Consider the following 27133-nt stretch of genomic DNA (forward strand, 5'->3'; position numbering starts at 1 on the left):
AATAATTTTCTTTTTTAAAAGAATAACATGGGGTTTTTTTAATAATAAAAATAATCCATGCACGAGGTAAAAAATGGGAAAATGCAAAAGGCACCATGGAAAAAAGGTCAAAAAAAAAAAAAATTGTTAATCCTTCTATCAGCCAAAGTTAACTAATGCTCTTGATCTCTTACCCTCACCTGTATCCCAGCCTCTCTTGAATTTGTACTGCCAAAATCCAAGGAAAGGCTATCGTTTTCTGCTTTCCCGGACTGTTAGTGGTCTCCTAATAAGGATCTCTGCCTCCCAGCTCTCTCCTTCCTCCTCCGTGTGCATTAATCTTCAGTGTTGCTCGTGTTCAAAAGCCATCAGCAGTCCTTTCCTGTTGCTTATGGAATAAGCTTTATTTAATAAAGTACAGTCTCTGTTTTCTGTGGAAAAAACTTTATTCATTATAGTACTTATTCCTCAGTTTGACACTGAGGACAGTTGTAATGGGGCTTTCTGTAAAATCCATACACGTGTATTCAGCCTTCCCTGTCTGTCCTGCGATTAAGGAGCACAGTAAACTTAGAGGTGCCTGTTAATCTGTCCACGGAACCCTGAGCACACCCTTGCTGGGTGGAGCAGGCAGCAGGCCAGGGACACTGAGGTGATCAGAAGAAAATAATAATAGTATCTTTCTTAAGAAAATTTTGTGTTTACGGTAGCAAAATCCCATCTACCATTGCTCTGTAAGGGCAGTTTTCTGAGGATAGTTAACGTAATGTTTATTTAAAATTCATAGGCCATTTTAATACATTAAGATACTGATTTTTTAATATGTGCACTTACGAAAATTTCAATTTATAACAAAATTTTCAAAGTTGGACAGTCCTAGAATTAAAATTTTTAAGATATTCAAATAAAATATTTATTTAATTAAAGAAAAGACTTAATTCTTATGGAGATCTTTTAGACTGCAGTATAAGATTTATATTGACTTTTCTGTTCCTTTTCTAGAGAACAGTTTTTAAAAGGAAGCAAATTTAGTAAAAGTATGTTGATTTTATCTCCCTGTTAATAAGCCTTTTTTTTAAAGCCCTATTCCTTTTATCAGAAAGATGGTGGACATAATGGAAACAAAAGCTTATGTTGGTGCTGTCAGTAATAGTTGCTGATTTCTAAGAGACAGAGATTAATTCTGATTTTGTTCTTTGTTGTGCTGTCTAGAAATGGGTAAACAGAGAGATATCAAACTTTGACTACCTCATTCAAATAAATACAATGGCAGGACGAACTTATAATGACCTTGCACAGTATCCTGTGGTAAGTTTTATATAAATCTCATTAATGTGGAATTGCCTTTTAGTTTCATAATACACAAAAATATATGTGCATGCTAGTTATTTTTTATTTTTAAAAAAGATATAAAAACTATTTTGGGGGGCCGGCCCCGTGGCCAAGTGGTTGAGTTCGCGCGCTCTGCTTTGGTGGCCCAGGGTTTCGCAGGTTCATATCCTGGGCGCGGACATGGCACCTCTCATCAGGCCATGTTGAGGTGGCATCCCACATGCCACAACTAGAAGGACCCACAACTAAAAGTATACAGCTATCTACTGGGGGGGATTTGGGGAGAAAAAAGATAAAAAAAAAAAAGATTGGCAAGTTGTTAGCTCAGGTGCCAATCTTTAAAAAAAAAAAAAAACTATTTTTGCCCTTCTGTATATTTTCTGCCCTGCTATTTTCAAGAAGTATATACACATGAAAAGTAATTAAAAAATAAAAGCCTTGTTTCTTTCATTTCACTGAAAATATTCCAGTGGAATTACAGGAAATAATACTTGTGATTATTGAACTAAAGATGAATAAACACTGCAACAGGGAAAAAATATTTGTAAAGACTGTCCCTTTTTGTCTTTAGATAAGCATTTGATATTAGATATGGGGATAGTAGCTTCTCCAAGAAGGAATGCGTAAATTGTAAATTGTGGCTCTTTTAGTTTCCCTGGATTTTACAAGATTATACTTCAGAAGAGTTGGACCTTAATAACCCATCTGTATTTCGAGATCTTTCCAAACCAATTGGGGTAATTAATGATAAAAATGCCAAAGCCATGCGAGAAAAGTAAGTGCCTTTTATCCCTTTCGAAAGATACCCGTCATTTGTTTGAATTTGTATTGATTTCTGCTGCGGCCAACCAAGCGTTCCTTTTTTAAATGCACAGCTACTTTTAATCATCAGAGTCTGATAATTCCTTCATTAAGTGTTCTTGAAAATATATCAGTTGTCCTTCAAGTATATTAACTATAGTCTGTTATTTCCCTTCTTTGCCGAATTTAAATTGATACTGTTTAGAATTTCTTTTCATGTTGTAAAAAGTATGTGCTCAAGGGTAATAGGTTCTTGAAATTTTTCTTTCCAGGTATTTTAGACTTAATAACCTACTAATTTAATGTGTAAAAATATTCATATAATAGAATATTTTAGTAGATGTAAAATTAATAGTCTAACCTATCCATGAATAGTGTGAATAAAGAACAGTGAAATGTGTGGAAATCTACAAAGTGTCATTTTAATAAAGGAAATTTTTATAGTTGTATATATTTATGATCGACCCTGTAAATGTCTCAGTCTTTTTGTGAGATTAAAAGAATAATCTAATTTTAATTTCCTTTTTCTCAATGTGAACTTGTGGATGACTTGTCAGTTATGACTTCTAATAATAAGGACAAATAACTGTTTTGCAAACAAACTTAGTTGTAGATTTATTTAGGAGTAGATGGTACAGTATTCCTATTTTTTTCTTTTTATTTGCAAGTCTTCCCTAGGACTTTTTGCAATGTTTAGTACTTGATTCGATTTGATTTACTAGTGGGATTTTACTGTGTATCTATTATCTCATTAGTCAAACTTTTTTTTCTGACAATATGAAAAAAAAGGGTTTTTTTTACACTTCCACAGGAAATACTTGTCATATAAATAACTTATTTTATTGATAATCAAAGATATAAGGTTCAGATTTCAATAGTGTATTTGTTTGCGTGGGTACAAATGACTTTGACCTGAAAAACTTGTTTGTTCCGTTGAATATTAATAATTTCTATGTAAAAGGAAATTGACCTCAGTTTGATAAACCGATTATTATTTTGGTTTGAAAGCTTATTTTGGGAGGCAATAAACACCTCCCAAAAACTGTTCATTTTTATTCATATTTTATACCCACTAATTCAGGTGTCACCATTCAAAACAGTTACACACGTGTCAGTGACAGTGCTTGTGAATCACTGTATCTGTCCTTTGCTAATAATTTGGTTTAGGCCTTCTTCCTATCCACCGTCTCCTTCTTTTACCTTTAGATTGTTAGAGCTTCACTTCCACAACTCTTGACTGATCCTCTGTATTTTTTTTTCCGTTACCTTGGCCACAAAAGGATGTCTAATTATCGCATTGCTTGCCATGTCTAAATATCACAATAGCAGAAAAACAGAAACAACCTAAAAATCTAAAAGTAAGAAATAGTTAAATTGTCATATATCCGTACACATACCTGTTAAAAATACCATGTAACTGTTAAAAACAGACTAATCAATCATTTGGAAAGGCATTAATAGAAAATTGTTAGATGAAAAACTAAGTTGTGAACAATATATTATGTATAGCACTTTTATATTAAAATATATTTGTATTAATTTATTCATTAAAGATTGACAGATGGTCACCAATATGTCAATATGAATTATCTCTGGGAAGTGCAATTATAGTTGATTTTAAGTTTCTTTTTTGCTTCTCTGCTTTCTAATTTATTTACAGTGAACATGTATTATTGAATAGTACAAAACTGTTCAAGAATCCAATGTTAATGACATTTCATTGTTCAGAAGAAGATATTAATGAATAAATTTTTTTTGATTTATTAACGTGGTGTGATGATACAAATACATAGATAATGAAACGTTAAAAAGGACTTATTAAAAACTGTGTTTTCAGCAATGCAATACAAGTTTATGTCCTCCTAATTTACTTTTACTATTGTGGTTAAAAAACTTTAGTTTCTTTTTTTAGATATGAAAATTTTGAGGATCCTATGGGAACTATTGATAAATTTCATTATGGTACTCACTACTCAAATTCTGCCGGGGTTATGCACTATCTTATTCGTACAGAACCGTTTACCACCCTCCACATCCAGCTTCAGAGTGGAAGGTATGTTTTGGGTAAATAAGATGTTTTCTTAAAACTATGTGTTAGTGTTGAAACTCTTTGCCTTCATATAATGTACTGTATAACAGGGCCTTATTTTTTTTTATTCTCTCCTATTAAGTTTTGATTCATATAATAACCTCGATAAAAATAGCCATACTAGTTTTAGAATGAGTCATTCAAACTGACTTATGCAAATGACTTTTAAGATAAATTCCTGTTTACTGTTATGCGGTGTCCCTTTGTGATTCTTACTGGTTTTAGGAACGTACCGGAAATTTAGAGTTGGAACTGATTTAGACCTAGATGTAAAACATTTACCAGAGCTTCAAAACTCGTCAGTGCTATGTAGTCCCCTAAAAATATTTATCCTCAAGAAGAATGAAAAGAGGGAGGAATGAGGAGCTCTTAACGTTATTAGTAGCAGCTCAGACAGATCCGTGGCATCACTGTATATCATGTTGCCTGTCAATATTATAATTTACCTGCGTTTCACATTTTCTTAATGATCCTAGAGGAACAAACTTCTCCCTAAATTCTCGGCTCCCCATGTAGCCTCCAGATAGCTCTCTACTTATTCACATTTTGTCTCCAGGTTGCCTTATTCTCTAACATTACCATTTTGCCTTTCCTGCCCAATTGAAAGCTATGTAAATATTGTCTATTCTACTCTCTTTCCATGTAGCTTTTATGTCTTAAAATTAGCCTGGGTCCCTTATTCCTGGGTCTTTATACAGTACAGTGACTTGACTTTCAAGAAGAGACTCTGACCTCAAGATCACTATACCTCTCCAAACGTTACATTTGCCATGATAGCAGGTAATTTTTCCTCCAGTAAAGTATAACTGGATCTTTTCAGCTTTTAATGCTTTTATGAATAAATGATTTTTTGAGAAAGCTTCAAAAATAGATTCTGTTTGTGTTTCAAAGGACACCAGCAAGAATGTGAAAAGACAGTCCACTCAGTGGGAGAAAATATTTGTAAATTTTATGTCTTATAAGGGGCTTGTATCTTGGATATGTAAAGAACCCTTACAATGCAATAATGAAAAAACAAATATCCCAATTAAAAATTGGACAAAGGATCTGAATGGACATGGTTCCAAAGAAGATATACAGATGTTCAATAAACACATGAAAAGATGTTCAACATCATTAGTCACCAGGGAAATTCAAATCAAAACCAAGTTGAGATACCTCTTCACACCCACAAGGATGGCTATAATCAAAAAGACAGATAGTACCTTGTGTTGATGAGCATGTAGAGAAATTGGAAGCCTTGTGAACTCCTAGTGGGAAGGTAAAATGATGCAGCCTCTGTTGAAAACAATCTGGCAGTTCTTTAAAGGATTCAACAGAGAATTACCATATAACCCAGCAATCCCACTCCTAGATATATACCCAAGATAATTGAAAACTAATGTTCACACAAAAACTTGCACACAAGTATGCAGAGCTGCATTATTTATATTAGCCAAAAAGTGGAAACAACCCAAATTTCCATCAACTGATAAAGGAATAAATAAAATGTGGTATATCCATACAATGGAATATTATTTGGCCATGAATGAATAAAAGGAATGAAAGATTGACACATGCTATGACATGGGTGAACCTTGAACATAGTATGCTAAATAAACCAGACATGAAAGGCCACGTATTGTATGGTATACAGTCATCCTTGGTATCTGAGGGGTATTTGTTCCAGGACCCCAGCAGATACCAAAACCTCAGATGCTCAAGTCCCTTATATAAAATGGGTAGAATTTGCACGTAACCTATGCACATCCTCTCATATGCTTTAAATCATCTCTAGATTACTTATAAAACCTAATACAGTGTAAATGCTACATAAGTAGTTGTTATACTGTGTTATTTAGAGAATAGTGACAATTAAAAAGCCCATACATGTTCAGTAAGGACACAGCCATCATAGGGCTTTCAGTCTGCAGTTGGTTGAATCCGTGGATTGGGAACCTGCAATGTGGAGGGCTGCCAGTACGTGAAATGGACAACACAGGCAAATCCACAGAGACAGAAAGTAGATAAGTAGTCGCCAGGGGCTGGAGGTAGGATGAATGGAGAGTGACTGCTAGTAGATACAGAGTTTCTTTTTGGAATGATGAAAATATTCTAAGATTGATTGTGGTGATGGTTGGGCAACTCTGAATAGACTAAAAATTGTTGAATCGTCTACTTAGAAAGGGTGAATTATATGTATCTTAATTATATCTCAGTAAAGCTGTTCTCCCTCACCCAAACGAAAAGATTCTAGCATTAAAGCTGTACCTCTCCTTGAATTTGGATACTCCATCATTAGACTTTATTGGTGACCCAGTCGTTGACTATAATTAAATTGAGTTCTGCTGAGTTCAGCTCTGCCCCAAACCAAGATTAGTAGGCATAAAAAGAGTCAAAATTAGTCATCAGTGTCACTTAGTAAGTCATTATTTACGAAATAAACCTAGGAAAACAATGTCAAAGGAGAGAAAGAGAAGGGGTTTATGCTTTTTGTGATTAAAGAAAATATAATGAAATTGCAACATGACCATTTGAGCTTCTTTCAACTTCCTTAGGCCTGTAATGGAACTTAAAAATGAAGTTAAAATAAGATAACAATATATGCAAGTAAAATATAAAGCTTTAGCCACAGAACTATTTTCCTAATTCACCCTCTGGTTTTTGGCAGAAGAGTTTGTAAAGATATTTCTGTATCGAGGATTAAGTCAGAAGCATTCCTATAGCTCTGTTAACCACATATGTCACCACCACAATGCTTAGAGGGACAAACTCTGTGATTTTAAAATATCCAAATAACATTTATTCACATTCTGGAATAAACTTTACTCGGCAAAAATTATACCATTTTTTAAAAGTCTCTTAGATTTATATTTAATTACTTGAAAATTTTGTCCAGTGTTAATTGGTTTTCAGCTGTTTTAACTACAATGATACTAATGATTAAAATTACAGTATTTAGTTCCTAACAACCAAATATGAAAGATAGATTGTCATAAAAAGGAGAACAAATTGTGTGTTTAGACGTTAAGGGGAAACTCTAGTCAATAGGAAACCTGAGGGGAGTTTGAAGGTTTGTTTCCTGCCTGTTGCTGCTCTCACTGGACATTCGCTGTTCTCTTTCAATCTCCACATGCAGGTTTGACTGTGCAGATCGACAGTTCCATTCCATCCCTGCTACCTGGCAGGCTCTCATGGACAATCCCTATGATGTAAAGGAACTTATTCCTGAATTCTTCTACTTCCCAGAGTTTTTAGAAAATCAAAATGGTAAGAAATAGGAGATTAACATTTTGACTCAAAAGTCCCAATGGAGGATCCTGAAAAATATCTTTCAGGACGTATTTGTGATGCCCTATAGAGGATTTAAGGTCCATTGACTGTGTATTACTCGGTGACAGGGCTTAGCTGATGCCCAGGCGCTGGTCTTACCTTTCAGGGAAGTGCTCCAGTGACCAAGATAAGTGAGTCAAACAATTGGTAGGAGAACCTGTCAGAGTACGGTGTTTACTAGAGAAGCAAAATGGCCATATGCTCTTCCAGCCATATAACCACTTAGCTTAAAAGCGTTTGAGTTAGATAAGATGAGGATTTAGCCCAGGGGTCAACAAACTACAGGTCCGTTGGCCAAACCTGTTTATAAAGCTTTGTTTGCACACAGCCAGCCAATTCATTAATATATAGACTGTGGCTGCTTTCACAGTATAATGGCAGATTTGAGTAGTTGCAACAGAGACCATAGGGCTCACAAAGCCAAAAATATTTATTCTTTGACTCTTTATAGGAAAAGTTTGCTGACTCTGACTTAGAGAAGAAGACATGAGGCAAATTGAAAATATGACAGAGTATAAGTTACTACAATATTTGAAAAGTTGTATTATGTTTTTGAAGTAGAGAATCATGGAACTAAATATTTAAAAATATCCAAATGCTTTTTCTATGAAGTACTTATAAGGAAATTGGCAAGATTGTTACTACTGGTGTTCTTTAGGGAAATTCCTGTGTCAAAGGGTCATTACCAACTTCTTTTGCATCCCCTAGCAAGTAATGTTAATGTTTGACCCTTTCTACCTCAGTAGACTTATCTGTCTCTCTGGGGAGAGCATATCCAGGGCTTCACATCCTTTGATCATGCACTCTGGGACAGGCTGTTGGAGGCACGGCATCTGATTCTGAGTAAGGCAGTTAGAATTGGTCACTTTCAGAAAATCAAGTGAATCTGTTGACTGAGTCTGATCGTGGGCTCTCCTTCAGCCCTAGGACTGGAGTCTCCTAAAGCAGAGTATTTGAGTTAGGAGGACGAGCAGATTAAATTTGGAATTGAAGGTGCTCTCAGCTTGACAATTTCTGCCATTCACCACAGGCAGCCAGTTGCTGTCTTGCACGACTGTGCTGGAGCCCTCCATTTCTAACTGTACGTTGCCTCTTCATCTGAAATGTGCTGGGTGGGAGAAAGCAAAGTAAATTAGTTAGAATGACAACAAATATTAATTAACATTAGTGTTAATATTAATAAAACAAACTCATAACTGTGCAGTCAAGAACATTTTAGTATTTTCCATAATGAAAACAGTGAGGTATGGTAGCTTCAAGTAGCTCAACAACGTCATCAAAGCCAAGTTCTTTCTGTATTTTCACTCTGCTGTTCCAAGGGTTTGGCTTTGTCCTCTGCTAGTTCCTCTCATTGTTACAAACGACTAAAGCAGTTCCAGGCATCACAGGCAGATGCAACAGCATCTTAGAAAGAAGTGGGACTGTTAATTCTTTGTGTCGTTTCTTAAGAGTGAGAAAACCTTTCTCATAACCTCCCTCATTGTCTAGAGCTGGGTGACCTACCAACCCCTACACCAGTCACCTGCAGCAGGCATGAAATGGAGGGCAGGGATGGACTCTTGAATAAAATCCAGTTTCTGCTGCCAAATAAGGAGGAGTGGCTCTCAGGTGGCCAACAGTATCTACTGTACAGGAGTTGGGTTAACGAAGGCAGAGACCCTGCGCACCTATCCTTCTGTGACATTTCAACCTCTCCGCCTTTGGGACACACTGATATCCTAAGGCAGCTTCTTTCATGAAGGTGTTTTGTGTTAACACTTTTCCCTCCGCACACTGCATGAACAAGAAAACCTCACCTTTGGGACAATTTTGTCAGAATACTGTGTTCTAACTATATGAGCAAATCTTTGTGATGTCAGTATCTGCTTAGAATAGTGGTATATAAGTATATTGTTCTTCCATAAGACAAATATAACTCTTCCACTGAGTGAGGTTAAGGTGTAAGTTGCACCAGCAAGCTCTCAGGAGCTGTATTTTGTAAATTAACCATTAGAGGAACTGTGCTAATTATTTTTAATATAAGAAGAATACTTAATGTTGCATTTTTGTTCAGATTAAGGTTTTGGTCATAGCTGTAGTTTCCCCCCCTTTTCTCAACAGAAAATCAATTATTAATCTGATTTACCATGTAATAACTAATTTTACTTTCATTTTATCTTTTTAATCAACTGATAAAAGGCATTCCAATAGATAATTTTTTTTGTTTTTTGTTTTGATGGGGATGATTGGCCCTGAGCTAACATCTGGTGCCAGTGTCCCTTCTTTTGCTTAAGGGAGATTGTCCCTGAGCTAACGTCTGTGCCAGTCTTCCTCTATTTTGTATGTGGGTCACTGCCACAGCATGGCTTGATGAGTGTTGTAGGTTCACACTCTGGATCTGAACCCATGAACCCAGGCCACCGAAGTGGACGACAGGAACTTAACCACTACCGCACCGGGCCAGCCCCCATAGATAAGAATTATTTTTACCTACTCAGTGATTTTAGATCAAGAAGGAAACTTGATTCTCATCTTTCACTCTTAAAGAAGAAAAAAAAGACTTCAGTATTGCTAAGGAATGTGCCCTCATATTTGTTTTACTTGATTTATTTAAATCTAAATGATTTGATGCATTTATCTTTTATGTCTTAGAGTTTAACTTGGGTCGTCTACAAGTTTCCAAAGAACTAGTGAATGATGTCATCCTCCCCAAATGGGCTAAGTCAGCTGAAGATTTCATCTATAAACATAGAAAAGCTCTGGTAAGATTTTTGTGTTTAGTTATGAGACAGAGTAATAAGATAAAGATGTATGTGTTTTCCAGAGGATGGAGTAAACTATACCTGACTATTAATGATTTTTCTAGATTAATTTGTAATCTATTGTATATGCTGTTCTTGAAAGTATAACATAGTAATTTATTTTGAGGTTCTGGATCTTCTGATACAGTGAGAATATAGGACAGTCAAAGGATATATAGCAAAGCAAATGTCAGTTCTATAAGATATCTGCCTGTTAATACATGAAACTACAGTCATGCGGCGCATAACAGTGTTTCAGTCAAGGACGGGCCGCGGATATGGCAGTGTCCCCATAAGATCAGTCCTATATAGCCTAGGTGGTAGTAGGGCGTAGGCTATACCCTCTGGGTTTGTGAGTAATTTGTGTGAGTACCCTCTACAATGTTCACACAATGGCAAAATCACCTAAGGATGCGTTTCTCAGAATGTGTCCCTTTGTTGAGCGACTCACACCTGCCCTCCAAGCATCATCCTGATGTGGTTTGATGTTTTGTAGTTCCCACATTTGTTTCAAACCTAACAGGATAAGTACATTTTTGTTTTCTCTGAAGGGTTTCAGTAAGTTTTTAATAAGACAACTAAGTCCTAAATGCCACTTTAAAAAAACATAACTAGTTTTTGGCTAAGTTTCCAATTTGGAATTGAAGGACGGGTGAGAATTACTTTAACAGGATATTGTGTTGTTATCTTGCAGATGATGTGGGTTTTTTCCCCACAGTAGCCCACTTAGTTCTCTGTCTAAACCAAAATGTTGCAGACTCTGAAACTAGTTAGGCCAATACTTGGAAACATTCCTTCTCATTAGTACACAGTTTGTCAAATTTACAAAATTCTGGATTAGATTATGATATTTATAAACATTAACCTTATGCATGAATAAGAAATTGGGGAAAAAATAAAACAGCTCTGAAAAAATAATCTGTTACTTATCAGCTACCCAGGAACTTCTCAGATGCTTTCCTCTGTAGTATCTGTGACATGAAGTAGGGGTCCAGGATTTTAGGAGGATATGCTCCTCATTTATAAGATGTTAGAAGTTTGTGTTTCAGTGCTGTATTGCTGTGGGACAAATTATCCCCAGCTTTAGTGACTTAAACTATAGCCATTTTGTTGTCTCTCAGTGACTCTGAGATGACAGGCCTCAATTGGGCAGTTCCCTGGTCTTGCTTGAGATTCTCCTGCCCTGTCGGTCCTGCGGCTGCTGAGGTTGGAGTCTTCTGGAGGCTGCATTGAGATACTGGGATCCTGGACCTTTCATCCTCTCCGTGTATCTCAAGGATCTCTCTTCTTCATGTGGTCTCTCTAGCAGAGTAGCCAGACCTCTTACATGACAGCTCAGGGCTCCCCAAGAGTGCAAAAGTGGAAGCGTCCAGATTTTCTTAAGGCCTGAGGCTGCTCGTTGTCACAGCATCATGTCTGCCACTGGGTAACAGGGTCAGCGCAGATTCAGGAGGAGGGAAAGTCAACTCTTCCCTCAATAGTGGGAGTGAGAGAGAAAGTGCAGCCATCTTTACTCCACCACACAAAGTCTGCCTTCTGGCCACAAATTATTTACATTCCTCCTACATGGAAAATGACATACTTCCTCTGAGGACCCTCCTGAAGTCTCATCTCATTAAGGCAGGGATCTGCAGACTTTTTCTGTAAAGGACCAGATAGGAAATATTTTCCTTGGTTCTATGGTATGTGTCGAAATTGTGCCATTGTACTACAAAAGATAATGGGTGTGGTTGTGTTCTACTAATCTGCAAATCTGGCAGCCCACAGACAGTAGTTTGCTGATCCCTGCATTGTGGCGTGAGGCCTGAAGTCCAGAATCTTGTTAGTGATCTAAATCAAATCCATGTGTGCATGAAACTACGCTGAAGACTGTGAAGTAGAAACAAGTTATCTGCCTCCACGTAACAGTCGTGTGACAAGGACAGGAGAACAGTAATAGATAGACACTCCCATTCAAAAGGGAGAGAAAAACGAGGCACCCAGCAGAAACTGGTTTATAACAACTCTGAATTCCAGCAGGGCTGTGCTCTCGGTTCCTTTATTGGGCCTTCTGCTGTTCCCTGAGAGTGGTTTTCCGTGGCTCTTTTGTTCTACCCTTGGGCTCTTGGCTCCCTGCTCTGAGTCATTCTTTCTTTTCCATTAAAAAATAAATAAAAACATTGTTTACTTGAGTATCTTTGCCAGCCTCTTTCCTACCATAGTAAGTTGGAGCCAAAGGTCTCTCTTCATTTTTGAACAGTTTCTGTCTCAGTCTGAATGAAACCAAACACAAACTTAGTTTCATTTACCTGACGCGCCGCGTAAGCCAATCACCAAAATGTCAGGCTTATGGGAAAGAAAGAGGTTTATTATTGAAAGGCAGCCAGACGAAGAGATGGGAGCTAAAACTCAAATCCACCTCCTCATAGGGAAGAAGCTAGAGGGTCTTTCTCTGAAACTCTAATCAGAGGAGGGGAAGCACGTGGCCTTGCTGGCTGGCGCCTTCAGCCTCGTTTGGCCTTGTGAGACTGAGTCTCCTTCCTTCTGGACGGTCTGGACCTTGACTTCCAGGGAAAAACAACTCACTCATATACCAAGGAGGGACAGGAATATCTGGTTAGTTTTAACAACAGTTGACTGTGCTGAGTATGCACAGCTGCAGTTAGCCAAGCTTACCTCAATTTTTTTTTCCTTCTTCTAACCTAGGGAAGATTTTAACTCATTTGTTCTCAGCTTCATGAACTATTACAGTTTCTTTTAAAATTTTATGGGTTTCTCATATGTGAACTCTGTTGGACAAAAACCATTTTTGCATTACTTTACATTATAGTCCCTTATCTCCTTTGGACCGAGTGGGAGGCTCCTCTGGGAAAATGCCCTTAAGATTCCTAAGATGCTCTGTTTTCTAGTTGAGTGGGTCTATGAGGCACAACCTAAATCTTTGAGGTCTCAACAGATTGTTTTATACCCATACTCTTAAACTAAACTTTTGCCTGAGGCCGTATTTTACTGGTAAGATTCTGATTTGATCATTGACTTAGGCCGTTTTTCACTTTGAGAGTCTTTGCTCTCTAGTGATCCTGAAAATTAGAAATAACTTTATTTCAAACCCAGCAAGACCTGGCTCCTATATATTTTTTTTAAATTATGCTTAAAACCCCAAGAGTTCATGTTTTAACTCATGTTACTCCTCCCACACTTTATCACAGGCAGCTAAAAGAAGCCAATTAGCACTTAAAAACATTTTGCCTGAAAATCTCCATCCCCAGATTCACAAGCCCATTGGTACCCTTTCTATATCTTTCCTGTAACTAAAATATGCGTCCCTTTTTCTCCCGTCTCCAGTAATGATTTTCTTACTGTGTTTCAAGACATCACTAATAGGCTCCTCTGCCTTCCACCCAGTCACCTCTTAGTGGGGTAAGTGGGGTGGGTGGAGTGATTTGCAGCCGTCTTTCATCAGCTGCAGTGTGGTTTCACTGTGTCCTTGAATTGGATTTCTACACAACTATTTCAATGGAGATTTCACAACAAAGATGCATTCCACAGCTGTCATCAGTTTTTTTGTTGTTCATGTTTGCGCTATTAGAATATTTGTTATTTTCTTCACCCATTAGTTAGGAGATGCATATGTAGTAAATATTAATAAATATGATGTCTACATTATACTAGATAGATTATAGGCAATATATGTAGTAGATATTGAAAAAAGTTTAACATGATTTTGAGATTATTTATTTATAGCAGTAAGATTTGTGTGTAGAAATGCTTAATTTGCTCTTACTCGTTTAAAGTATACATATTTACATTGTAGTTGTAAAGTATCTCTATGTTAATTATTAAGTTTGTTCTTTTTCCAGGAGTCTGAATATGTTTCTGCTCATCTTCATGAATGGATAGATCTGATTTTTGGCTATAAACAGAGGGGGCCGGCTGCAGTAGAGGCACTCAATGTTTTCTATTACTGTAGTTATGAAGGTATAAGCCGATGTGCTTTTTCTCTTGCATTATATTGATAGACAATATTATTAAATATGTGTTTATGCATGGTATTTTGGACATAACTAATATGAGAAAGACTACATTTAAAAAATAGTTTTAGTGATCTTTTCTTTTTTTTATTTTATTATTCTTTAAAGACTTTATTTTTCCTTTTTCTTCCCAAAGCTCCCTGGTACATAGTTCTGTATTTTTATTTATTTTTTTTTTTTGAGGAAGATTAGCCCTGAGCTAACTGCTGCCAATCCTCCTCTTTTTGCTGAGGAAGACTGGCCCTGAGCTAACATCTATGCCCATCTTCGTCCACTGTATATGTGGGACGCCTACCACAGCATGGCTTGCCAAGCAGTGCCATGTCCGCACCCGGGATCCAAACAGGTGACCCCCAGGCTGCCAAAGTGGAACATGCGCACTTAACTGCTGCGCCACCGGGCTGGCCCCAGTTGTGTATTTTTAGATGTGAGTCCTTCTAGTTGTGGCATGCGGGACACCGCCTCAGCATGGCCATGTCCGCGCCCAGGATTTGAACTGGCAAAACCCTGGGCCACTGAAGCAGAGCACACAAACTTAACCACTCCGCCATGGGGCCAGCCCCTAGTAATCTTTTCTATTTGAAAGATTGACTCATGCTTTTTAAAAAAAATAGTATTTAAGAGTATGTATGCAAATCTAAATATAAATGTCAATTATTGGTGGCATAGAAGTTTTTGATCTCTGGTCGTATTTCTCCTGTTGAGTCGGGTCCTACATTAAATATTCAGTATTAAATTATTAGCAGACTTTGAAAGAAAACCTTTAGAATTACAAATAAAAAATTCTTCAAATGATAAAATGGCATTATTTTAATGTTTATCTCAGGATCAAGAACATTTTCTGAAGGCTTTGAAAGGCTTAAGAAATAGTTCTTTCTTTTCCAGTCCTTCAGTAGAGCTAATAGTTCTAAAGATTGTGGATAGTGTGAAGTTAGGTGAATTTGAGCAGAGCCCATATGACTTTTGGTAAATAGACATGTTTTTACCTTTTGCCATATTCATTTGATAATAGTTTTATTGGGAGGTAGTATAGGATGGTGGTTAGGAGCATAGACTTTGAAATCAGACTTACCTAGTTTGGCCAATTAAGAGCCATTTAACAATCCATATTAAGTATGGCAGGGTATAATCAATTAACCAGAGTATCACCTTTCCCAGCATGTGTTAGATCGGCAGTAACTTATGGCAGTATGTTTGTGTGGTTATTACATTTGTTTCAGCTTGACTATCATGAAGAAAACAATTAAGTGTATAGTTTGTATTTCTCTGAGAGAAACTTTTATAGACTGCAAGTTAACTTTTATTTAAAGTATTTTAGTTATACTGGATGGAATTTATGTTTATACATATGTGATGTTTGAAGCTTTACTGATTTTTCAAAAATCACCTCTTTACAATGTTCTCATAAATTGAGGAATGGGATAATATTTTGTTGAAAATATATCAATCTGATATATTAATCAGTTGTGTGCGTTTGCTGGTTTGTTTTCACTCTGTAGTGAGGTGACTGCTTCTCTTGCTTTTAGGAGCTGTGGATCTGGATGCCTTAACAGATGAGAAGGAAAGAAAAGCCTTAGAAGGGATGATTAATAATTTTGGGCAAACACCTTGTCAACTGTTAAAGGTAAATCATAGAAGTTATTCATTACATAAGAAGTCTAGAATTTAATTGCTAAAGAATAGTACTGCCAGTATTTTCAAGGATTTTAATGATTTAAAACTTTATTTCAGAATTATCTAGAATTTCAGAAGAGTTATGCTCTCACTTAAAAAAAATAGATTTAAATGATTGTTCCCATTTTGAAATAATAAAATATCGCAGTCAAAATTCACATATGCAGTCAATTACTCTTAAATTACAGAAGATTTATAGTTGTTCAGAAAGCCAATCACCTTATTTTGTTATTTCTGAGAAAGGAAAAGCTGAGGTTGAAGGCCCCTGTCAGTGAGATGCCGCTCCTTTATTTAAATGGAGAAGGAGCTCTAACTGAATGCTTGAATACTGCAGTTAGGTTATACCATTAAAACTGTCATTACATTGGGACTCATTCTATGTATAAGACTTCTCATAGCTGACATCTGCCCAAAGAGGAGACTTACTATCCAGAACCCACATCCAGTCCTAAAAATCAAATTATAGAATCAAATTATAAATATTACTGTGTTTCTTTCCCCATACTAGTTTATGAAGTTAAATTATTGTCTTCCTGATTGCATACAACTTTGGATTCATAGAAATTAGTTTTCAAAGATGTCTTGATCTTTGTTAGTAGATGAGCTTAGAAATGGGGAATACACGATAATAGGCCATTTGTTAAGTTGACACTTTCTTTTGCAAGCACTGTGCTAGGTGGTTCACCTAACCCTTTCAGTAAATGTCCAATTACTCTCCTTTTCAGGTGATTGATGAAGCCAAGCCTCATAGAAATTAATACCTAGCCTACAACACTTTAGAGAAATCACATACTTTTTCCAAGTTTACACAGCTAGGATGTGACTTGGGCAGGATTTGCACGCATGGCCATCTGACTCCAAAGCCTTTCCACCGAGCCCTGTTTCCTCTCAATTCATAGCTGTGAGCCCCGTTGGAGAACTAGACCACTTTCCCATGTTCTTATGGGCTGTTATTTACATCCTAATTATGACTCTTTCTGCCTTAGTTAGTTGTTTGTTTATTCACTTGCTTCACTATATTATAAAGGCAGCAACCTTCTCTTAATCATCTTTGTACCTTTCTTGCATATAGTATGTGTGCAGTAAATATTGTTGAATTGAAATTTCCATAGCTGTTGCAGCAACAATATATCTAAACTCTGGCTTACAAATGTACTTCTGTTAGTTGGGTTGTCAGACTAAGCTTTATAATTGTTACTATTTCTTAGCAACAGTTTATTTGAAGCCTCCAACATTGGTTTTTACAGAATGGTCATGTTTGAAATCAGTGCATTATCCCTTTCCTGCCAGGAGAGTCAGAAGGCAAAAGTAACAGAATAAAACAGAACACCTCTTTGGGCTTTGACATATAGATTCTATAATATTTTTGTACTTGCTTTACTTTTCTTTCTCTCTCTCTTCTTTTTTGAGGAAGATTAGCCCTAAGCTAACATCTGCTGCCAATCCTCCTCTTTTTTGCTGAGGAAGACTGGCCCTGAGCTAACATCCATGCCTGTCTTCCTCTATGTTATATGTGGGATGCCTGCTACAGCATGGCTTGATAAGCAGTGTATAGGTCCGTACCTGAGATCTGAACCAGCAAACACAGGGCTGCTGAAGTGGAAAGTGTGAATTTAACTGCTGTGCCACCAGGCTGGCCCCTCTTTCTCTCTCTTTTTTCTTTTTTTTAACAAGAGTAGTGCTAATTAGCTTTTTATCACCATAAAAAATGACACAAAATCAGCCTTTGATTTAAAATAAAGTGAATGATATTCACATGGATAATTGAGTGCTAAATATTGAAGTACTTATAGCTGTCACATCTGTTTCCTATAATCTAATAGTTTATGATGGAGATAGAAGAATCCCTTTTCGGTAGAATTCTTTTCTGCATTTTAACTGTGCCTTTGGAATGTTAATTTGATTTGTCACTTCTTATTTATAAAAGTAATACTGTTCTATATCTCTGACATTAAAGTTAAGGAAGAATAATTTATTTGAAAAGAAATGCAATAATATCTATAAATTTGATTCTGATAATATTGACATTTTGATCTTACTTCAGGAGTTAAAGATTCACCCATATTGCAAATTTTGACTTTTTAATAATGCATTTAATTTTATCAAACATTTATTAAGCATTTACTGTATTTAGGTTACTAGATGCTGAAAATCCAAAACTGAATAAGACTTGTTTTTTGACTTTAAGATACCTACTGCCTAGTTGGGGAAGACAGACCATAAACAACTATATGTAATCCAACATAGAAAGAAATAAGTACTAATTAAAACAATGTTCTGAGGAAAATAATAAAAGAGAATAATTAATTCTGACTTGGAAATTCAGGAGAGATATCAGTAAGAGAAGTAGAGGTAGGGTTTCTCTGGAAATGAAGAGGGTAGGACCTCTGCTGAGGGAATAATAGTGTGAGCAACGGCCTGGAATTGTCAGCCTTGAGCTGTACGTAATCCATTGTAGGTGCAGCCCGTATGTGTGAGGGAAACAGTGAGAGATGTTCTAACACAATTGTGGGATTATTTTTCCTTAAAATTATTTTGAAGGAACCACACCCTCCTAGATTATCAGCAGAAGAAGCCGTGCAGAAGCAGACCAAAATGGACACTCCAAGCCTAAACCTATTTCAACACCTTCCTGAACTCAAGTCATTTTTCATAGAGGTAATGTCCAACTCGGTAATTTCAGAGTTTTTCTCTGAATTCTATACACCTCAACGTTCCTTTAATTCTTTAATGTAGGGGTGGTATATAATCCAAAATAGTAAATAGTACTGCAATAATCTGTTCTTAGATTTTAAAGCAATCTTATTAAAAGCTTGTTTGCTGCTATGTGCTGGTCTGAACTGTTTCTTGTGGCTTTTTTTCTCCTAGTCACATTTTCTTGACCAAGAAGAATAAATAATTTGAATTAAGTTGCCTTTTGTGACAGTTGAGATGATATGTAGAGGAAGTCTAAAATAATTCTTAATTATAATGGCTGCTCATGTATAAAATATGGCCCAGTAAATCAGATTGTTGATTGCTGATATTAGAAGGAATAGTCAAGTACAAGATAGTCAATGCTGTAATTGAAAGAGTACCTTCAAACTCAGATGTTTAAATAGACACATTGAATTAGTTTGAATAGTTCAGAATGTGAATGTGAAATGCAGTCATACCTATGGATTTGGTTAGGACAGATAGTATTAACTCTTTTGGCAAAAAATGATGACAAAAGGTTACTAAGAATAGTTTGGAGATGTGCATAGAACAAGTAGTAACTCTCATGCAACACAGCAGAGGTTGGGAAACCTTTTCTTAAAGGGCCAGATAGTAAACGTTTTGGACTTTGTAATCCACAGGCAAAATCAAGGATATTGTATAGGTACATATAAACTACTTAAAATATAACCATTTAAAAATGTAGAAACCGGGCTTGGCCCCATGGCTGAGTGGTTAAGTTCACGCACTCTGCTTAGATGGCCCGGGGTTCGCCGGATTGGATCCTAGGCATGGACCTACCGCCGCTCATCAAGCCACACTGTGGTGGCATCCCACATAGAAGAACTAGAATGACTTACAACCAGGATATACAACTAAGTGCTGGGGCCTTGGGGAAACGAAAAAGGAAGACTGGCAACAGATGTTAGCTCAGGGCCAGTTTTCCTCACCAAAACAAATAAGTAAATAAAGTAAAAAAACATTCTTAGCTTACCCACAGCCTACAAAACAGATGGTTGGGTGGATTTGACCCACAGGCCTAGTTGGTCAAACCCTGCATTAGGGCATCGTCATAATGTGCTTCTCAGGTTCAATATCTTGGGAAATCTTTATATAGAATTTTTTGATAATTTGGTATAAATATTTTTTTTCCCTGAGAAAGATTCACCCTGAGCTAACATCTCTTGACAATCTTCCTCTTTTTGCTGGAGGAAGATTCACCCTGAGCTAACATCTGTGCCAGTCTTCCTCTGTTTTGTATGTGGGATGCCTCCAAAACGTGGCTGTTGGCGAGTGGTGTGAGTCTGAGCCCAGGAACTGAACGCAGACCACTGAAGCCAAGCATGCCGAACTTAACCACTAGGCCACAGGCCGGCCCGTAAAAAGTTTTTATGAAGTTTATGACAGTTACAGCTTTCTACTGAATTTTACTCAAATGAACAATGTTGTAGTAAGCTCCACAGTATTTTAATGTAAATATGTTTTCATATATTTGTGAAAGCAGTTCAAAATATTCTTCATTACTGTTGTCCTAGATGCACGTTTATTGAGATAGTTATTAAATGTTTAACAATACAAACTCTATAGATTTGGTTGTGTTCCAAAAGCATCTAAGTCAGTTGCCTGGAACTCAGAACTCACAGAAACAATGCTTAGAAATGATGACTAATTCCCAGGATGTGTTCTGGGTACCCAAGACCAGCCTCAGGTTTGGTGATTTGCTAGAAGGACTCCCAGGATTCAACATACAGTTGTCCTCACAGCTAAGATCTCTTACAGCGCAAGGTTACAAAGCGACATCAGCAAAGGGCGAAGGCCCAGGGGGTGAAGTCGGAGGAAACCAGGTGCCAGCATCCACAAGTCCGCCCCCAGTGGGGCCACACAGGACAGGCTTAATTCTTCCCATAGAGAAATGTGAAAACTTGGTTTTCTCTACCAAGGAAGCTCATTAGAGGCTCAGCACCCAGTTTTTGTTGAGGGCTGGTCGCATAGGTACCCTGTGCCTAGCACATGCCAGAGTTCCAGACTGCCAGAAGAAGAGCGGGAGTTCAGCATAAACCCTATTGTTTGCACAGATAGTCTGGGTACCTTGAGCCCCCCTTATCATTGAGGACAAGTTTTATATCAGTGTAAAGAACTCTTTGCCCACGAAGTTCCCAGATGCCAACCAAGGGCCAACTTTGCAGGAGGGCCTTTCTAACAGAGCAATCTCCGTCCTGCTCTGTTAACTCTTTACGGGACATGAGGCAGCCCATAAAAACCTATTTAACCCATAACCTGATGGATGTGTAATACTGTGTTTATGATGTCGTGCTGATAAAGTATTTTCATCATGTCTAATCGTTTGTGAGATTGTTTTTATGGGATAATACATTCCGAGTTCCATTCCCAGGACCAGTGTCTGGAGCAGGATAAAGGACACAATAGATATCCCTGGGTACCAATAGTTTGTTAATCCCTTTTCATCATCATATGAGAAGAAGTTCTTACTCATTTGTATGAAAAAAAGAAGGCCTCTTTGTAGGTCATCTTTTCCTAGGTGGTAAAATGGTGAAGAAAATGGAGGAGGCAGTGAAAGCAAGAGCTTAATAAATGGATTTCCTCAGACACCATTTTGATTTATGCTTGTTCAAATAGAAGTTGTTCTTTTCCTGATTAATTCATGGTGTGAAGAGAAAAGATAAGCACTGACTTTATATGGTTTATAATTCATTGTTTAATTCATTTAAAGGTCTTAGAACAGCACCTGGCACAGAGTATGTACCCAATAATCTTAGCTTGTAATTTACCTAGTGATGGTTAGGTGTAATTTATGAACTGTTGTCACATCAAGAAACATAGTTCACATCGTTGTTCTCTTCCACGTTGCAGTAAGGTAAAGGCGGATGTTTTCTGAGGAGTATGTTTTCTGGTCCTGTTGTGGCTTTCAGGGAGTGCCTCCGTTAATGGAACAGATCTGTTTTTAGAAAGGAAATTTCTATAAAATATAACCAGTTTTCCCACTGACATGTTTGAGAAATGCACTTTTATATGGTCTGTATTTTCTACTTTATATTCATGTCAGTATGGCAAGGGAAAAAGAAGGATCCTAAGTCACTGGCTGTTTTAAATGGTTGACGCTCCTTGAAATCTGCATCTCTGTTTAATAGCAGAGTAGTGGAATAGAAGGTGATGGGTTTCAGAAGTTTCAAGTATGCCATCCAAACGTGGTGTATAATTTCTTTCCTACATTTTAAATTAAATGATGATATGTTGTGTTGTTTGTTTTTTTTGAGGAAGATTAGCCCTGAGCTAACTGCTGCCAGTCCTCTTCTCTTTTGCTGAGGAAGACTGGCCCTGAGCTAACATCCGTGCCCATCTTCCTCTACTTTAAATGTGGGACGCCTGCCACAGCATGGTGTCCCAAGCGGTGCCATGTGTGCACCTGGGATCCAAACCGGTGAACCCCGGGCTGCTGAGAAGCGCAACGTGCGAACTTAACCGCTGCGCCACCAGGCCGGCCGGCCCGACGATATGTTTTAATAGAGTAAAATGCTATTTCACAGGCTTCATCCTTGTTTAAAGAAATAGAAGTTTTCAATAATTTGTACCTATAAATTGTAAGCAATAAATTGTAAGCAGAACCAGCCACTAAAGCTCTGTCTTTTATTTTATAGGGAATTAGTGATGGTATTCCACTAATAAAGGCCATTGTCCCCAAAAATCAATCTCGTTCTTTTATGTCCCAAGGCAGTCCTGAATTACTGGTAAGTTGATTTCTACCTTTTCACACTGCCGTGTCTATATCTATGACAACTTACAAAAAAATTTGAGAAAATACAGTATTCTAAAAGCCTTTTGAAAAAATAATAGAGAAAATTTTTATAGAATTATTTTGACCATGTATAAAAAAATGTATCTTCTATCTGCACAGCTTTTATTTTAAGTAGTTATTGTAATTCTAAAATTTATCTTGTATAATAAATATGTGAAAATACTAGGAAATTTTGTATAACAAAAATAGAAATAACATCTTATCAGATATTAAAATTTGTCATAAAGCGGTAATAATAATGAAAATGGAAATAATACAGAATTGATTAACTATACGTGCATGTTAATGAGTGCTTTCCCGGAGTTTTGTTGTTTAATCCACCCAACAATCCTGTGAGGGTAGGCGCTACTGTGAGATGAGAAATTAAAACTCAGGAGTAACTTGCTCAAAGTCACAGAGCTGGCAAGTAAGGGATTTGGGGCCCTGGCACATGGACCAAACTAAGTCTGTCTTACTCTAATTTTATCACTTGGAAATTATAAAAATGGACTATAGCACATTGAACAGTAGAGATTCCAGAACTAGACCTGTTTTTCTAATTATGCATATTGTATGTTTGCTTAGAAGAGAGTCTAGAAAGAGATACAAAAATCATAATAGTACTTTTTGAGGGGTAGGATACTTGTGACTTTCACCTTCAATACCTGTATTTTTAAAGTTGCCTTTAAAGTTACCTGATATTTTTGGAAATCTATTATAATCAAAGGGGGAGAAAAGCTTTTCATTTTTAAAAGAAAATATTCACTATGACTGTCACTAAGAAGGGAGACCTTCTTAGCAATCGTTCATAAGTTATACTTCTGATTTATGTTCTAGGTGGTATATGATATATCATATTTTTATGGTAAGGCTTGACCCTTAATTACTTCTGACTGCCAACTAACAGAGGTTAATAAACTTTGAGAAATTACGAGGAAAGTAATCTTACTAAAGAGGGATGTATTAGACAACTTTTCTTTGAATAAGATAAACACAGCTTTTCCATTTAAATTATTTAAGACTTTCTTGATGAGTTTCGTGTTTTACGTACACAGTCCCACATTTTTCCCTGAATGATAAATGCTAACATCATGTTAGCATTTGGTTATTCTATACAACTTTCTTTAATCTTTCATTTCATTTTCATCTTCATATGTTCTTTTTCCAGATAACAGTAAGCATGAATTATGTAATCGGAACCCATGGGTGGCTGCCTTATGACAGAAGCATTTCTAATTACTTCACGTTCATCAGGGATCCAACTGTGACAAATCCAAAGTAAGTAAATTAATATTTACGATAAAACAAGTACAGCCAGCACCTTGTTACGAGGAAAAACCACTAGATTAGCCCTGAGCTAACTACTGGCAGTCCTCCTCTTTTTTGCTGAGGAAGCCTGGCCCTGAGCTAACACCCATGCCCATCTTCCTCTGCTTTATATATGTGGGACGCCTGCCACAGCATGGCATGCCAAGTGGTGCCATGTCCACACCCGGGATCAGAGCCGGCAAACCCTGGGCTGCCAAGAAGTGGAACGTGCAAACTTAACCGCTGCACCACTGGGCCAGCCCCATAATTTCTCTTTTAAAGAGATTTTAAAAATAGTTGATATTGGTCTAAGTGATTTTTTAAGGAAAAATCTAATATTTCATTATGTTTACAGAACTCAGCGCAGTATGAATGGTCCTTTTGCTCCGGGGCTGGAGATCACTTCTAAGCTATTTATAGTATCACATGATGCGAAGTTGCTTTTCAGTGCTGGACACTGGGATAATAGCATTCAAGTGATGTCACTTACAAAAGGCAAAGTTATTTCACACAACATCAGACACATGGGTAAGCATTAACTTTTTTTCCCCAGAAAACTATAAAAGTGTGCGTACTCCTTATAGGAGCATTAAATTTTACCTTTGAAGCTGAGTGAACTTTTTGATAGAGCAGTGTTATGAATATTATATGCTTTCTTTAAGAGTATCTAATATATTTTTGGGTATACTAAGCACTACATAAATTAAACACAGCTTCATAGTATCTGAAAGCTGTTAGGGTAAATCCAAAAAATTGGGTTGATAGAAATAAGAATTTTAAGCTAAAATGGAAAAAAAATCTGTCATAGTGGAATAAGATCAACTGCCCCGTTTCTTCTTAATAGTAAAGCAAGAGAGATAAAATGGTTGACTGTAGTTTAACCTGCTGCTTTTTGTTGTCTCAGTCTTCAATATAAGAATAAAACACTGAGTAGATTTTTTCTTGATAAACCTATTGGGAAAGAGAAATAGAGTCTGCTACTAATTCTGTACCAGTAACTCCTAAGATGTCACTGAGATCAAGTTTTTACAGTTTGGGCAAAATGTATTTTATGTTGTGAATTTACAGTGTGCTCCATACTGTTTTGGTCAAGGACACATATTCTATAGGATTGCAGTTGCCAGTGGGAGGAGGTGAACAGGGAGGAGAGGGTGTGAGAGCAGAGAAGCGTATCAGAATTAACTGGGGGGCCATCTCAAGCCACCTAACCTCCCGCCAAGATTCTGACAGGCATTCCCCGCCCATGCCCACTCCTCACCTGAGAGGAGGGTGCGGCCCCGGAGAAAGCTCTCCTGCGTGCCCTTAATGCTGCTTCTTTCCTGTGTCGCTCTTTCCCAGTGCTTTTCGAATGCCATTCCTGCCTTCCTCCCTGCCAGAACAACTGGTTTAGTAATAGTGTGAACATAAACTAAGATTGCCCTGTTAGTTCTGTTCCAGCAAAAACAAGCCATCTCATTTTTCTTAATTCCTTCTTACAGATATTGTGACTTGTTTAGCTACAGATTACTGTGGAATACATTTGATTTCTGGTTCCAGAGATACGACGTGTATGATATGGCAGATAACACAGCAGGTAGTCACACATTTAAATACTCTTGGTTCAGACCAGAGGTTCGCCCTGGGAATACTGTTGAGATGCTCTAGTAGAGTAGTGAATTTTTCTCTGGCGTTGAATGATTGTTTGAGCTCCTTTCCATTCTTTTACCCCCATTCTGTCCTGTCCCAATCACCACATTTTTTTCCTAGGTTTGTTGTCTGATTCATGACCTTACCCTCTGTTATTTTCCAGAAACTCCTCCTTGTTAACATCTTCTAGGAAAACAATTATTTTTCTTGTCTTGTTAGCGTAACAATATTCCTATGTTACTTTCAGGTGGGACTACTGGAAATTATAGATTTATAATTTTCATCAACCTTATTGTGCTCTCATAATAATGCTTCAAGGCAGTGTCTTCTTCCTTTATGGTTTCAGAATTTCCTACCGTGCTTAACAGGCTCTCTCCCACTCCAGATGTATAAAAAATATTATCTAAAAGTTTTCTTTTAATACTTTTCTTTTTATTTTTTAGATTTAAATCTTTAATTCATTGATAATTAATTTTTCTATATTTGATAATATAGAATATATAATAGATATATAAAACGTATATATAGAATATATATTGTATAACAATATAGTATATAGAAAATATTATTTTTATAATAGATATATAATATTAGGTATATAATATGTAGATATAGAGAGAATATATAATATATGTTCAATAACAATATAGAGTATTAAAAAATATGATTTTGTTTACTTCTGAGTGGCATAAATGAATACCCACTGAATTGGATCTTTTTCTTGATTCCTCATTCTTTTGTACTTACCTATTTCTGTATCAACACCAAAATGTTTTTTTTTTAAGTTTAATATTTGCTAAGGCAAATTCTCCTTCACTGTGTTTCCTCTATAAAAGAAATGTTTTCAGCTATTCTTTTCTTTCTTTCTTTCCTTTTACTTTTCTTTTCTTTTTTTTTTTTGCTGAGGAAGATTCACTCTCAGCTAACATCTGTTGTCAATCTTCTTCTTTTTGCTTGAGGAAGATTTGCCCTGTTCTCAGCTATTCTTATATGAGTATTTATTCTTCCATATGAACTTTAAAAATATTTTAACCAAATCCTCCTCAAAAAACCCCATTTTAGTCTTAATGAAATCATGTTCAATTTATATATGAGTGTGATATGAATTGACATTTTTATAATTATTCCTATGCAGACATAAGAAATATCTTTCCATGTTTGTTTCAGATCTTTTATGTCCCTTGATAAAATGTAACTTTTTTCTGTTTGGATCCTGTACTTTTTTGTATTACTTCTAATTATTATATTTCTATTACTATTTTGGTGGGATTTTTAAAAATTATTTTTATTTCTGATTCTTGCTAGTATACAAAAAAGCTATTGTTTTCTATACAGTTATCCTGTATCTAATTGGTTTACCAAACCCTCTTATCGAGCTCTCATAATTATTAGTATTTCTTGGATTTTCTGGAACAAAGGTAGATACACAATCTTGATCTGGAAATAAAAGTGTTTTTATTTTTTTCAACATACTAATTATTTCATTTTCGCACCCTGTTACATTGTTAGCTAATGCAATAGAGTAAGAAAGTTATGGTGAGCCTCCCAGTCTTGTGTCTGATTTTGATGAAAGTCCCTCACTGTTGTGCCGTTTAGTAGACTGTTTGCTGATGGGTTTCACTAGTGTTGTTTTTTTACATTTAAGTAGTTAATTTCCTTTTTTTTTTTTTGTCTTTTGGTCACTTTTTAATTTTAATAAAATTTTGATCTACAGAAAAGTTATAAAAATAGT

The 27133-nt window shown here is 36.5% G+C and overlaps 1 protein-coding gene across 11 annotated transcripts in view; it reads left to right on the forward strand.

Annotated features, from left to right (window-relative positions):
* NBEAL1 (neurobeachin like 1) overlaps positions 1 to 27133 on the forward strand; it is a 158249-nt gene that overhangs the window by 115152 nt on the left and 15964 nt on the right. For all 11 annotated transcript variants that reach the window (XM_046658281.1, XM_046658278.1, XM_046658280.1 and 8 more), the window contains 12 exons: positions 1192 to 1287; positions 1962 to 2086; positions 4025 to 4165; positions 7320 to 7450; positions 10145 to 10254; positions 14133 to 14250; positions 15830 to 15927; positions 18519 to 18635; positions 22331 to 22420; positions 23636 to 23745; positions 24131 to 24303; positions 25254 to 25348. In XM_046658281.1, the coding sequence (XP_046514237.1) occupies positions 1192 to 1287; positions 1962 to 2086; positions 4025 to 4165; positions 7320 to 7450; positions 10145 to 10254; positions 14133 to 14250; positions 15830 to 15927; positions 18519 to 18635; positions 22331 to 22420; positions 23636 to 23745; positions 24131 to 24303; positions 25254 to 25348 (1404 nt within the window). The remainder of the gene's footprint in view (positions 1 to 1191; positions 1288 to 1961; positions 2087 to 4024; positions 4166 to 7319; positions 7451 to 10144; positions 10255 to 14132; positions 14251 to 15829; positions 15928 to 18518; positions 18636 to 22330; positions 22421 to 23635; positions 23746 to 24130; positions 24304 to 25253; positions 25349 to 27133) is intronic.

This window comes from Equus quagga, chromosome 4, assembly GCF_021613505.1.
Source record: "Equus quagga isolate Etosha38 chromosome 4, UCLA_HA_Equagga_1.0, whole genome shotgun sequence".
In the NCBI taxonomy this organism is placed as follows: domain Eukaryota; kingdom Metazoa; phylum Chordata; class Mammalia; order Perissodactyla; family Equidae; genus Equus; species Equus quagga.